The sequence below is a fragment of the Coregonus lavaretus genome (assembly GCF_964263955.1).
Source record: "Coregonus lavaretus genome assembly, contig: HAP1_SCAFFOLD_3241, whole genome shotgun sequence".
Lineage (NCBI taxonomy): Eukaryota > Metazoa > Chordata > Actinopteri > Salmoniformes > Salmonidae > Coregonus > Coregonus lavaretus.
This window is the reverse complement of record NW_028158482.1, coordinates 6,940-21,238: the sequence shown is the minus strand read 5'-3', so window position 1 is coordinate 21,238 and position 14,299 is coordinate 6,940. Positions and strand designations below refer to the sequence as shown.

The window sequence follows — 14,299 nt, the reverse complement described above, 5'->3', positions numbered from 1 at the left end:
GAGTACGTACCGTATGTTATTGAGAAATAGGTTCTGGGGGATCCTTGCCAATTGGATGAGGAGACAAAGAAAGGAGACCAGGAAAAGAGACTAGGAAAGAAAGTCAGCTCCCATTGCTGGGACACATCACGAGACATGAACCCTGATGTCAAACGTACTCTTAGATGGCTGTTCTCTCTCCATACAAGCTGTGAGGGTCGCATGAAAGCTCAGCTGAAATGAACAGGATCAGATATGCCCCCGGTTGCCAGATTGAAGGTTGCCAGATTGACTTAAATGTAAAATAATGGGCTAAAGCTAAATGCAGACAAATGGGAGTTCAGAAAGACAGAAATAACCTTCTTGGGTGAAAAACTAACATGTGAAGGTGTTCAGACAGACCAGAGCAAAGTGACTGCCATCAAGAACATGCCACTGCCTACCGATCAAGAGGACGTACAAAGGTTCTAAGGGATGGTTAACTATGTGGGCTAATGTGTACCTAATCTGGCAACTCACACTAGTCAGATGAGAAGTCTACTGTGTAAAACTACAGATTGGTGTTGGAACAGTAATCACCAGAAAGAGTTTTGAGGAGCTCAAGGCATTGATCATTGTGAGGACAACAATGACTAGATGATGTTCTAATACTGTTATTGCATCAAATGGTTGTTTTCTGCAGTAGAAAAGGGTTCTTAGAACTCTCATGTGTCTGTTAACACTGACAGTAGATGAACGATGCCTTTGGTGATAAAACCTACAGAACGCATTCCATAGAATGAGTTGGTGTAATGAGGTACCAGGGAGAGATGGCTCGGCTATGGATAATGATGAGAGGAAGCTTGTTTTGGAGGCTAAACTCTGATTTCCATACAGTAAGAACAGTCTTCATAGCAAATGCTTTCTGGCTGGGGGATACTCCTTTCTCATATATCAAGTCTCACCTTTTGACTCATTCCATACATCTGTTATTTGTCATGTAGACTAAGAGGGTGTATCTTTGCTATAAAAGATCTTTAGTATTCTTTGTGTCAAGACTGTTGGGTCGACCAGTCTCAACTTATTACCTTATTACATTTACATTTTAGTCATTTAGCAGACGCTCTTATCCAGAGCGACTTACAGTTAGTGAATACATTTTTTTTATTTTTTTATACTTGCCCCCCGTGGGAATCAAACCCACAACCCTGGCATTGCAAACGCCATGCTCTATCAACTGAGCTACATCCCTGCCGGCCATTCCCTCCCCTACCCTGGACGACGCTGGGCCAATTGTGCGCCGCCCATGAGTCTCCCGGTCGCGGCCGGCTGCGACAGAGCCTGGATTCGAACCAGGATCTCTAGTGGCACAGTTAGCACTGCGATGCAGTGCCTTAGACCACTGCGCCACTCAGGAGTACCACTCAGGAGTACTTATTGATAAGTTTTGAATAAAGTAATATCCTTAATTGGTGATTGACCCTGTCTCTCCTCATTATTGATTAGAATGTCCACTACATCATGCATGCTCCACTACTGAGGTTCTATGATAAAAAGATCAAAACCTAAATCTCAGCAGATGCCTCTAAAGCAGGTTAAGGTGCAGTGTTGTTACAGCAGTATGGCACTAGATGGCGCCCAGTTGCATATGCCTCCAGGGCTCTGACAACTTCTGAGTGGAACTATGCTCAGATTGAGAAAGAGGCATTGGCACTGTCATATGCATGTGAGAAATGCAGTGTGTTTATCTGTGGTAAAACAGTGTGGGCTGAAACAGATCATCAACCTTAAGTTACTATTGCAAGGAAGGGTCTAACACACACACCACCAAGAGAACAGGGACTGTTTCTAAAACTTCAGAAATATGACTTGCAACTCGAGTACAGGCCAGGGAAAGAATTGGTAGTGGTAGACACATTGGCCAGAGCTTTGGACAGCTCAGAACCAAACCAGATATATATGAGCAGGACGAGACCATACATGTAAACCTTATCAGAGAGAGTTGCCCAGTCTCAGATGAAATGTGGACAGTTATTTCACGTGCAGAAGATGAGTGTTTGCGAAAGGTGATTCAAGCCATAACATGCAGGTAGTCTGTACAAGCTATACCATACCCTTTTGGTCAATACAGGGATGAGCTATCTGGACTTGATGGAATTCTGTTTAAGGGTTCAAGAATTGTGATACCAAGTGTGTTACAGAAAAACATTCTGATCAAAATACACAAGGACCATCTAGGGATGGAAAAGTCAAAACGAGGTGCTAAAGCAGTGTTATTCTGGCCCAAGATGAATGCTGATATAGAGCAGACAGTCAGAGCCTGTATACAGTACCAGTCTAAAGTTTGGATATCTTCACTACTGGTCAAAAGTTTTAGAACACCTACTCATTCAAGGGTTTTCCTTTATTTGACTATTTTCTACATTGTAGAATAATAGTGAAGACATCTAAACTATGAAATAACACATGGAATCATGTAGTAAAAGTGTTCAATCAAATCAAAATATATTTTAGATTTTAGATTCTTCAAAGTAGCCACCCTTTGCCTTGACAGCTTTGCACACTATTGGCATTCTCTCAAACCGCTTCATGAGGAATGTTTTTCCAACAGTCTTGAAGGAGTTCCCACATATGCTGAGCACTTGTTGGCTGCTTTTCCTTCACTCTGCGGTCCAACTCATCACAAATCATCTCAATTGGGTTGAGGTCGGGTGATTTGTGGAGGCCAGGTCATCTGATGCAGCACTCCAACACTCTCCTTCTTTGTCAAATAGCCCTTACACAGCCTGGAGGTGTGTTGGGTCATTGTCCTGTTGAAAAAACAAATGATAGTCCCACTAAGACCAAACCAGATGGTGATGGTGTATCGCTGCAGAATGCTGTGGTAGCCATGCTGGTTAAGTGTGCCTTGAATTCTAAAGAAATCGCAGACAGTGTCATAAGTAAAGTACCCCCACACCATCACACCATCTACTCCATGCTCCACGGTGGGAACCACACATGTGGAGATCATCCGTTCACCTACTCTGTGTCTCACAAAGACACTGCGGTTGGAACCCAAAATATCAAATTTGGACTCATCAGACCAAAGGACAGATTTCCACCGGTCTAATGTCCATTGCTTGTGTTTTCTTGGCCGAAGCAAGTCTCTTCTTCTTATTGGTGTCCTTTAGTAGTGGTTTCTTTGCAGCAATTTGACCATGAAGGCCTGATTCTCCTCTGAACAGTTGATGTTGGGATGTGTCTGTTACTTGAACTCTGTAAAGCATTTATTTGGGCTGCAATCTGAGGTGCAGTTAACTCTAATGAACTTATCCTCTGCAGCAGAGGTAACTCTGGGTCTTCCTTTCCTATGGCGGTCCTCATGAGAGCCAGTTTCATCATAGCGCTTGATGGTTTTTGCGACTGCACTTGAAGAAACTTACAAAGATCTTGAAATGTTCCGTATTGACTGACCATGTCTTAAAGTAATGATGGACTGTCGTTGCTCTTTGCTTATTTGAGCTCTTCTTGCCATAATATGGACTTGGTCTTTTACCAAATAGGGCTATCTTCTGTATACCACCCCTCCCTTGTCACAACACAACTGATTGGCTCAAACGCATTAAGAAAGAAAAAAAATCCACAAATTAACTTTTAAGGAACACCTGTTATTTGAAATGCATTCCAGGTGACTACCTCATGAAGCTGGTTGAGAGAATGCCAAGAGTGTGCAAATCTATCATCAAGGCAAAGGGTGGCTATTTGAAGAATCTCAAATATCAAATATATTTTGATTTGTTTAACACTTATTTGGTTACTACATGATTCCATATGTGTTATTTCATAGTTTTGATGTCTTCACTGTTATTCTACAATGTAGAAAATAGTACAAATAAAGAAAACCCTTGAATGAGTAGGTGTTCTAAAACTGCCTTATTGCTATTAACGTACCAACGTAATTAGAGCAGTAAAATAAATGTTTTGTATACGGTCTGATATACCACGGCTGTCGGCCAATCAGCATTCAGGGCTTGAACTACCCAGTTTATAAATATATTTACACTCCAGACTCCTACATTGCTCGTCCTAATATTTATATATTTCTTAATTCCTTTCCTTTCCTTTTTAGATGTGTGTACTGTTAGTTGTTACTGCACTGTTGGAGCCAGGAACACAAGCATTTCACTACACCTGCAATAACATCTGCTAAATATGTGTATGCGACCAATAATTTGATTTGATTTTTGAAAGTGTTCCATAATTCTCAATCCGCATTGCGTTGTGCCTAAGAACAGCCCTTAGCTGTGGTATTGTATATTGGCCATATACCACACCTCCTCAGGCCTTATTGCTTAAGTAGAACACATTAGTGTATTATAAGGCATTATAAAGGTCATTAAAATAATTATACATATGTTCTTCATAGAAACTGTTATCCTTTATATATTCTAACAACTCACATTTTAAGATTCATTATTTCATTTGTTCCATGTTAAGGACTGTAACCTAGGAACAAAACTATTTGTCTCCCTCTTCCTGTTGCATGCAGTTCCTCTCTCTCTTCCTCCATTCCTCTAACCCCTCCCTCCCTCCTTTTAACCCCACCCCTCTGGCAGAACCAGGAAGTCCCTCCCCTCCACAAACTCTCTTCTGTGGAAACGAAACTGATCTGAGTCTCTGTGTCGTCTGTCTGTGTGAGAGTGAACAACCGTCCAAATGGCTCAGCAGGGAGTTCTTCTGAACCAGGACCAGTTCTGTTGTTCTGTCTGTCTGGATCTACTGAAGGAGCCGGTCACCATCCCCTGTGGACACAGTTACTGTAGAAGCTGTATTGAGGACTGCTGGGATCAGGATGTTCTGAAAGGGGTCTATAGCTGTCCTCAGTGCAGAGAGACCTTCACTCCAAGGCCTACTCTGAGGAAAAATAACATATTGGCTGAGTTGGTGGAGAAACTGAAGAAGACAGGACTCCAGGCTGCTCCCCCTCCTGCTCTGTGCTATGCTGGACCTGGAGATGTGGCGTGTGATTTCTGCACTGGGACCAGAAAGCAGAAAGCCCTCATGTCCTGTCTGGTGTGTCTGGCCTCTTACTGTGAGACTCACCTCCAACCTCACTATGAATTTCCTGCTTTCAAGAAGCACAAGCTGGTCAAAGCCACCGCACAACTACAGGAGAAGATCTGCTCTCATCATGACAAACTGCTGGAGGTTTACTGTCGTACCGATCAACAGTGTATCTGTATGCTGTGTACAATGGATGAACATAAAGGCCATGATACAGTGTCAGCTGCAGCAGAGACGACTGAGAAACAGGTAAGACCAGAACTACTTGTTGGTGACTGTCTGATAAACAAAGAATTAAAGATACAGTAGGAACTAAGGCTGTTTGAATATGAGATCATTCAAATGATATCGATCCACGGCAGAACAAATATGAACACAAACCTTGATTATATAGATATGCTAACCCAGATTCTCCAAATGTATCACCATTTTCTAAAGTCAAACACCATTATCATTCGTTATCAAACACCCAATCTGCTCCCCTGTTTTGTGCACAGTTAAAACTATAATCTTTCACATAACAACATAATAATATAATTTCACACACACTCTTCCTCAACATTTTAATCCCTATCTTCTATGGGCCCTATGTCACATTACTATACTATTGATCTACTGGACAAATAAAGCTTGATAGCTCATTGAAGATTGATTCTCCACAGAGGCAGCTGGGGATGAGTCAGCAGAAAGTCCAGCAGAGATTCCAGGAGAGAGAGAAGGAGCTGAAGGAGCTCCAACAGGCTGTGGAGTCTCTCAAGGTGAGTATTGTTGACCAGAGGAGAGGCATCATTTCACATCTCTCCTCCAGTCAGAGAGAGAGAGAGGCCCCTCTCCAATCCCACTGACGGGAACAGGCTGTCTGGACCCCTTTCAGAGAATAGACTGCTTAATGTAACCGGTGGGATATGAACCCGGGTCTACTGAGGAGAGAAACCAACATCTTGACCGTTACACCAAGAGGACATTCCCTTTGGGTCGAGGGCCGACACAGATTTTGAAGTTGCAGGCGGGGCTTTCTCATCACATAACCTTGAGTAACCATGACTGACTCATGTCCCCTATACATTAACATGAAGCCCTCTCTCTCTCTCTCTCTCTCTCTCTCTCTCTCTCTATCTCTCTCTCTCTCTCTCTCTCTCTCTCTCTCTCTCTCTCTCTCTCTCTCTCTCTCTCTCTCTCTCTCTCTCTCTCTCTCTCTCTCTCTCTCTCTCTCGCTCTCTCTCTCTCTCTCTCTCAATTCAATTGAATTCAAAGGGCTTTATTGGCATGGGAAACATATGTTTACATTGCCACAGCAAGTGAAATAGATAATAAACAAAAGTGAAATAAACCACCAGAAATGAACAGTAAACATTACACTCACAAAAGTTCCAAAGGAATAGAGACATTTCAAATGTTATAACTCAAGTGCAAACAGAGTGAGCCGTGCGCCAGACCGAGTTCTGGAGGTGAAATGGAAATGAATGAGGGAGAGTTAAGTGATGTAGAAGGTGTGGTGAAGAGCTCAGAACCAGAGCCTGGCATCAATGGACATGATAAAGAAGAATCTGGTGCAGTAGGAGATACATTGTTGGAGAAAGTGGATCCATACCTTTTGGCAGATCCATTTGTAGTTTCAGGGTGGGTGGGAAAGGAGTTGGGTGCAATTGAATCAGTGAAGGTAACCTGTAGTGGACTTGGGATATTTGTTTGTGTTTCTTCTGACCAGAGGGAGTGGGCGCTCCGTGTCACTTAACTTGGGTCAAGATCTGTTTCTTGCTTTGCTCTTAGGAACAGGGCACCATTGAAAGGAGTGATTTCTGGGGTAATGTTAAGTGTGGAGGTGGAGCAATTGAAGATGAAGATTCCTGGTGTTTGTGATTCCCGCCGTTTGGTGGGACGCAGACCCGGTGGTGAGCGTGGTGAAACAGAGGAGTCACTGTCAGTCCTTTTGAGTTTTTAGTCTTTACCCGACAAAGTCATGGTAGGATATATCAGTTATCCTGTTAGAGCTTTTGTGGCGAATCCACTGCACTGGTTCAGGTGCAACGTTTATGGTCATGTTGCAGCAGTTTGTAGGAGGGAGATTCCAAGATGTGGGAAGTGTGCAGGAGGGCATGGGATAGAGGATTGTGTAGTTTCGGTGGATAAAAATGTGTCAACTGTTGGGATGTCCATGTTGCTGGGGATCTGAAGTGTCCGGTGCGAGAGAGGCAGGTTGAGGTGGCTAGAGTCAGAGTAGTGCAGAAGGTGTCGTATGCTGAGGCAGTGAAGGAAGTAGAGGAGGATGGGTTTAAGGATATGTATTGGTGCATTTAAATCAACATCTGTATGTGTCTTACTGGTGGAGGCAGGAGAGATGCCTTTGGATATACAGCGTAAAAAATTGTCATTATCTTATTGGGTTGAAAGGCTGTGAGGTTGAGCATCCCACTGCTACTGTTCTAGATGACTGTTGGGAATATATGTATATATGCTCGATGCTGGTTGATGAATTTTACAATTAATGTACTAGGAAAATAAGTTTTTGTTGACCAGAGGTGACTGAATTAATGTTCAGGCGTATGGATAATCATTATAGTAATGAAGTATAATTTCAAAACATGACCATAAAAACAGGTAATAATAAACATGACTCATCATTATATTACTTCACAGTAATGTGTTTTCAGTCCTTCCTCTTGCGTTAGCAGTGTGGAAAGGGACAGTAAAAAGCTCAGGCAGGAGTTTTCCTGTGAGGGGGAGTGGTGGTGTATCCAGGGAGAGAACTAAACTAATCTTCTGAAATGTCATTCATGGTCTTATGCTGCCATCTATTGGAATTATTAAGCAACTGCAGTAGTACTGAATAAAGTGTTTTTCCTTACTAATCCTTACTAAAATAGTGATTACTCAGAAATGCAAATAAATGGCAGGGGTACCAGGAGGGAGGAGAGTACATGTTTTACATTTTAGTCATTTAGCAGATGCTCTTATCCAGAGCGACTTACAGTTAGTGAGTGCATACATTTTCATACTTTCCCCCCATGGGAAACGAACCCACAACCCTGGCGTTGCAAGCGCCATGCTCTACCAACTGAGCTACACGGTAGTAGTGCATGGCCAAGTGGTGGTGCGCAGGCCGTGGAGAAAGTGGTGGTGGGGAGGGTTGCAGCTGGGCTACATGAGCTGAGGCAGGTTTCTGTAGTAACAGAGACTCCGGTGGACGAAGGCTTAGTGGGCTCATCCCAGGAAATATTGCCTGTCATTGGGGAAGAGGCTCTGATCAGGGGGGAAGTGCAGGGGGGCAGAGACTGGGGAGGAGGAGGACGGTACCGTGCCAATGGAGGAGGAGGAAGAGGGGGGAGGTGAGTCTGCGGGAGCGAAAGACAAGGCGTCTCGTTTTCAGACGGCTCATTGGATCCAGAGCTGACAGCCAGTCAGGCTGAGGGCCCAGTATATACAGTGAGAGAACTTTCTAGGTTCCTGATGGAGACTAAAGGGGAAAAAGAAGGTTCTGCTGGAGTCTTATTTGATTGATCCTGGAAGGTTTGTAAGGTCAGTACAACACGTGATGAAGAATGAGGGGTTTAGTGTCCTCTCACCCAGGAAGCGGTATAGGCTGAGAAAATGGGTCATGGGTTCTTAAGGGCATGTCTTCAGAATCTGCTTAAATTGATGTTTTTTTCTGGCATGGCGGCTTTATGGGCTTCTCTACTGGTTTCTGATTGTGGTGATTTCCCTCCCACCTCTTATGGAGATTTCACGGTTAGACTTCCTTAACATGAACGGCGGCAAAGACTGGGGGAATATGTCAATCAAAAACATTTAAATGCCATGGCAGAAATCTTAGTGCAGGGGTAGCAAAAGAGGTGTGTAAGGGTAGGTTGTTAGTGGTTAGAGCAAAAATCAGTGACCTTGTCTTTGCTTTCCAAAATGTGTCTGCACCTAGTACAGGACTCAGTTCTCTGTTTCAACAGGGCCCAGGCAGGTGTCCTATTGGAAATTCCATGTAATGCTCTTCCAAGATGTGACCCATCAGGCTCCCTCATCTCCCCACAACAGAAGTTACCCACCCATCAGACTCCCTCATCTCCCCACAACAGAAGTTACCCGCCCATCAGACAAACGTAAAACAAGGGATTTTCTTGGTTTCCCCACTCTGTTTTTCCAACCCCTCTGGTGAAACAGAGAATTGAGCCCTGTACTATAATATAATATAATGTGCCATTTTGCAGACGCTTTTATCCAAAGCGACTTACAGTCATGTGTGCATATATATATATATATATTTTTTGTGTATGGGTGGTCCCGGGGATCGAACCCACTACCCTGGCGTTACAAGCGCCGTGCTCTACCAGCTGAGCTACAGAGGACCACGTAATGTCGCGGTCGTATGCTGGGGCTTCATGTATGGTCAAGGTGTGGGGAGGGCTCAGTAGGCCAGTCTGGGTAGGGAGGGGCATTCACCAGGGATGCCCTCTGTCAGGGCAGCTATACACTCTTGTTATTGAGCCCTTTCTGGGCCTGCTACGCAGGAGGCTACAGGGAGTGTGGGAGCCAGGCATAGGGTTGGGGACAGGCATAGCAGTGTCAGCATACGCTGATGACGTCTGTGTTGGTTAGGGATGAGCAGAACCTACAGGCCCTGGAGAATAGTTTGAGGGTGTACGAGGGGGCGTCTTCTGCTTTGGGAAACTGGGGCAAGAGTGAGGCTCTGTTATGTGGGGCATGGAGGGACAGGGCACCTCCGCAGCTTCCAGGGGGGTTGCAGTAGGGCTGTGAGTGGCTCAAGATGCTTGGGGTGTATCTGGGCTCGGAGGGGTGTGTTAGGAAGAACTGGGAAGGAGTGTCACAAGCGGTGGTGTCGAGGCTGACAAAGTGGAGGTGGCTCATCTCCCTAGTGTCATACAGAGGGAGGGTGCTGATCATCAACAACTTGGTGGCATCCTCTCTATGGCTTAAATTGGCCAAACTCAACGCCCCCGGTGGTCTGCTTGTGGACCTGCAGCGCAAGTTAGTAAACATTTTCTGGTCAGGGTGGCAGCGTTCTGACTCAGCAGCACAGAGGCTACTGTACCGTACGGAGGTGGGCTGGAGGGAACCAGCATGTGCTCTGTTGAGGAGGGCTGGTGGTTTGGGGCTGGATCAGCAGCTCTTCATCATGCGGCAGGAGAGACTCAATACAGCAGGGGTCTCTGATTTCTATGCTGCAGTACTGAGGGCTGGAGCAGCCTGAGGAGGGGCCACCACCGTTTCCACCACTGCAAGTGACAGCAGAGACTGGGGACTGGCAGGAGAGTCTGGAGGACTTACTGACTTTTAACACTCTGAGCTTAGTGGGAGTGAAGGGGCATCAGTGGCAGGGGGTTGTGGGGGCTGAGAGCATGGCAGCGTATAGGTGGAGGGGCTTTATAAGCTCCCAGTGCTGGAAAGGTCAGGGGTCGTCCAGTGGAGGGTATTACATGGAGCCCTGGACACCAATAGCTGGTTGGCTCGGGTTGACCTGGGAGTTGGGGAGGGCTGTTCATCATGATTTTTCTGTGTTGCCAGGGTAATGCCATTACTGTTGACGCCTTAGGGTTGAGTTTGAGTTGTACAAAATGATCAACAGTGTGGAGATGTTTCAGGAGGTATGGGGGCTCAGGGGGGCTGTCTGTACGGCTGGAGAGGAGGGGTTGGATGGACGGTTGGAATGTGGTGCTGGTTGCTGTATTGTACTGTGGTGTTGGGTACTGGATAATGTGATTGTGTGGAGGTTGTGGTGTCTCGCAATGTGCTTTTAGGGGTGGGAGTGGGGGTGTTAGTGTAATGAGGATGGCTCATTAAAGTAAGACAAGTCAGTCTCTCTCTCTCTCTTAACAGCGCTCTGCACAGGCAGCAGTGGAGGACAGTGATAAGATCTTTACTGAGCTGATCCGCTCCATTGAGAGAAGGCGCTCTGAGGTGAAGGAGCTGATCAGAGCCCAAGAGAAGGCTCAAGTGAGTCAAGCTGAAGGACTCCTGGAGCAACTGGAGCAGGAGATATATGAGCTGAGGAAGAGAAGCACTGAGCTGGAGCAGCTCTCCCACACAGAGGATCACATCCATTTCCTCCAGGTAACTCAACTGCCTTGATACATGTGATATGAAATTAATACTCTCAATCATTTGGTTCTGCTCCCTCTCACTCTCTCTCTCTCTCTCTCTCTCTCTCTCTCTCTCTCTCTCTCTCTCTCTCTCTCCCTCTCTCTCTCTCTCTCCAGAGTTATCAGTCTCTCTCCAGTACCAGTGTATCTTCAGACTTACCCAGCATCGTTGTCCGTCCTCTTCAGTACTTTGGAGATGTGAGTAAGACTGTGTCTGAACTGAGAGAGAAACTAGAAGACGTCCTTAAAGGAGAATGGACCAAGATCTCCACTACAGGTGTGTTGAAAATAATAAGAACATCAACTTTAGACCATTGAAAGTTCCCTACTAGTCATATACATGTGGAATATGGTATGATGATAACATTCCCTCTCTCTGTGAATGTGTTTGTGTGTCTGTAGTGAATATAGTGGATGTTGTACTGCCTCCAGAGCCCAAGACCAGAGAACAGTTCTTACAATGTGAGTCTCTTTATTCTGAAGTAACTAACAGTCTCTTTTTACTGACACTCCTAACAATCCCTCTAGAAATATATAGCAATAGTAGATCTAATCAAAGACTGGGTATCTACCTGACTCCTCATATTTCTCTGATTTGATCTCTGCTGTGCTCTAATCAAAGACAGGGTAGATACAGTATCTGACTTCACTTATTGTTCTAACTCCCCTCATTGGTCTCTGCTCTGCTCTTCTCCCAGATTCCTGTCAGCTCACACTGGACCCAAACACAGCATACACACGCCTCTCTCTGTCTGAAGGGAACAGAAAGGTGACCGTTACAGGCCAAGAACAACCATATCCTGATCATCCAGACAGATTCACCAACTGGTGCCAGGTTCTGTGTAGAGAGGGTCTGTCTGGACGCTGTTACTGGGAGGTGGAGTGGAGTTTGGTGTGGGTTTATACAGCAGTCTCATATAAAGACATCAGCAGAACAGGGACAGATGGTGCATTTGGATTCAATGACAAGTCCTGGAGTTTACAGTGTTATAGTGGTGGTTATTGGTTCAGACACAATAATGTTGTGACTAAAGTATCAGGCCCTCAGTCCTCCAGAGTAGGAGTGTACCTGGATCACAAGGCAGGTACTCTGTCCTTCTACAGTGTCTCTGACACAATGACCCTCCTCCACAGAGTCCAGACCACATTCACTCAGCCCCTCTATCCTGGGTTTTATCTCTCTGGTACTGCTGAGCTGGTTAAACTGTAGTAGGGTCCACATAGATACTAGTCATGCTGGTGTAGTCTATAGCTGAGCTGGTTAAACTGTAGTAGGGTCCACATAGATACTAGTCATGCTGGTGTAGTCTATAGCTGAGCTGGTTAAACTGTAGTAGGGTCCACATAGATACTAGTCATGCTGGTGTAGTCTATAGCTGAGCTGGTTAAACTGTAGTAGAGTCCACATAGATACTAGTCATGCTGGTTTAGTCTATAGCTGAGCTGGTTAAACTGTAGTAGGGTCCACATAGATACTAGTCATGCTGGTGTAGTCTATAGCTGAGCTGGTTAAACTGTAGTAGGGTCCACATAGATACTAGTCATGCTGGTGTAGTCTATAGCTGAGCTGGTTAAACTGTAGTAGGGTCCACATAGATACTAGTCATGCTGGTGTAGTCTATAGCTGAGCTGGTTAAACTGTAGTAGGGTCCACATAGATACTAGTCATGCTGGTTTAGTCTATAGCTGAGCTGGTTAAACTGTAGTAGGGTCCACATAGATACTAGTCATGCTGGTGTAGTCTATAGCTGAGCTGGTTAAACTGTAGTAGGGTCCACATAGATACTAGTCATGCTGGTGTAGTCTATAGCTGAGCTGGTTAAACTGTAGTAGGGTCCACATAGATACTAGTCATGCTGGTGTAGTCTATAGCTGAGCTGGTTAAACTGTAGTAGGGTCCACATAGATACTAGTCATGCTGGTGTAGTCTATAGCTGAGCTGGTTAAACTGTAGTAGGGTCCACATAGATACTAGTCATGCTGGTGTAGTCTATAGCTGAGCTGGTTAAACTGTAGTAGGGTCCACATAGATACTAGTCATGCTGGTGTAGTCTATAGCTGAGCTGGTTAAACTGTAGTAGGGTCCACATAGATACTAGTCATGCTGGTGTAGTCTATAGCTGAGCTGGTTAAACTGTAGTAGGGTCCACATAGATACTAGTCATGCTGGTGTAGTCTATAGCTGAGCTGGTTAAACTGTAGTAGGGTCCACATAGATACTAGTCATGCTGGTGTAGTCTATAGCTGAGCTGGTTAAACTGTAGTAGGGTCCACATAGATACTAGTCATGCTGGTGTAGTCTATAGCTGAGCTGGTTAAACTGTAGTAGGGTCCACATAGATACTAGTCATGCTGGTGGTGATGGTCCCCAGATGTGATGATTCATTCTGCTCTGTTTTTATGTACAATGATTTGATTGATTTGATCTTCAGAAGATGTTATGAATTACAATTCAATGCATTCATATTTTTTTTAAGTGCAATGTTTTAATCTTATATATTTACATTAATCATGATGTATGCTGTTAATGTATGTTGGTTGTCATTCAGAACCATTGAAATGTTTTCCCAATTGGTTCTCTGTCTCAATGTCATTTTCCTCAGTATCATGGAACAGGTAGTGTTACTTACTTGCTAATTGAACTATATGGGCCGGTTTCCCGGACACAGATGAAGCCTAGTCCTAGACTAAAAAGCATGTTCAATGGAGATGTCCGGTAAACCGACCCTAAGTTTGGCATCTTTTATTCTCCCATACTGCTCAGTCAAGCAACATTAAACCTGTCCAGCAGGTGGTGCTATTAACCAAACAATAAAAACAGCAGATATCTTGACTTGCCACTCAGTATATCAGTAATGTTCAGAATTGTACTTTAATATCATTGGAGATTGATGGTCTTTTTAATCCACTACCCAGAGTCAGGAACAGATGAAGTTAGGTCTGCTACTGTTCAGTTATTAAATATGATTCATGGTGATGGGAAATAAAAAATACATCTAGTAGTAGTTTTCCTTTGCTATTTATTCCAAGGTGTGTCTTTAACTTGTAAATGGATTGTGTTGAAGCTGGCATGTGGTGTGGATGATAGAATATAGTGAATAGAGGAGAGAAGAGAGGAGGAGAGGAGAACATCATATAGAAGACAGATAAGATAGAGAGAGAATTCATACCCAGGGGAGTTACTGACTCTGGCCCAAATGACACCCTGT

The 14,299-nt window shown here is 44.5% G+C and overlaps 1 protein-coding gene across 3 annotated transcripts; it reads left to right on the top strand.

The window, feature by feature from the left end:
- The first annotated feature begins 4,592 nt into the window (after positions 1 to 4,592).
- Positions 4,593 to 14,092, top strand: LOC311123931 (tripartite motif-containing protein 16-like). Of its 3 annotated transcripts, none has more exons than XR_014612663.1 (7): positions 4,593 to 5,253; positions 5,667 to 5,762; positions 10,828 to 11,061; positions 11,208 to 11,367; positions 11,493 to 11,552; positions 11,789 to 12,490; positions 13,172 to 14,092. XR_014612663.1 is itself a non-coding variant. In XM_084198151.1 (6 exons), the coding sequence occupies exons 1-6, from the start codon at positions 4,657 to 4,659 to the stop codon at positions 12,298 to 12,300; spliced, it is 1,659 nt and encodes a 552-aa protein (XP_084054277.1). In that variant the 5' UTR covers positions 4,593 to 4,656; the 3' UTR covers positions 12,301 to 14,092. The 3 variants fall into 3 exon arrangements, 1 of the variants encoding a protein (XP_084054277.1); XR_014612664.1 differs by having other exon boundaries at positions 4,595 to 5,253; positions 11,789 to 12,485; positions 12,859 to 14,092; XM_084198151.1 differs by having other exon boundaries at positions 11,789 to 14,092.
- Positions 14,093 to 14,299: the final 207 nt, after the last annotated feature.

Bases quoted from the DNA above. Each gene is read 5' to 3' on its own strand.
- LOC311123931 (XM_084198151.1), top strand. From the start codon at position 4,657: ATGGCTCAGCAGGGAGTTCTTCTGAACCAGGACCAGTTCTGTTGTTCT. The intron at 5,254-5,666 runs GTAAGACCAGAA...GATTCTCCACAG, and splicing joins CAGAGACGACTGAGAAACAG to AGGCAGCTGGGGATGAGTCA. The intron at 11,062-11,207 runs GTAACTCAACTG...CTCTCTCTCCAG, and splicing joins ATCACATCCATTTCCTCCAG to AGTTATCAGTCTCTCTCCAG.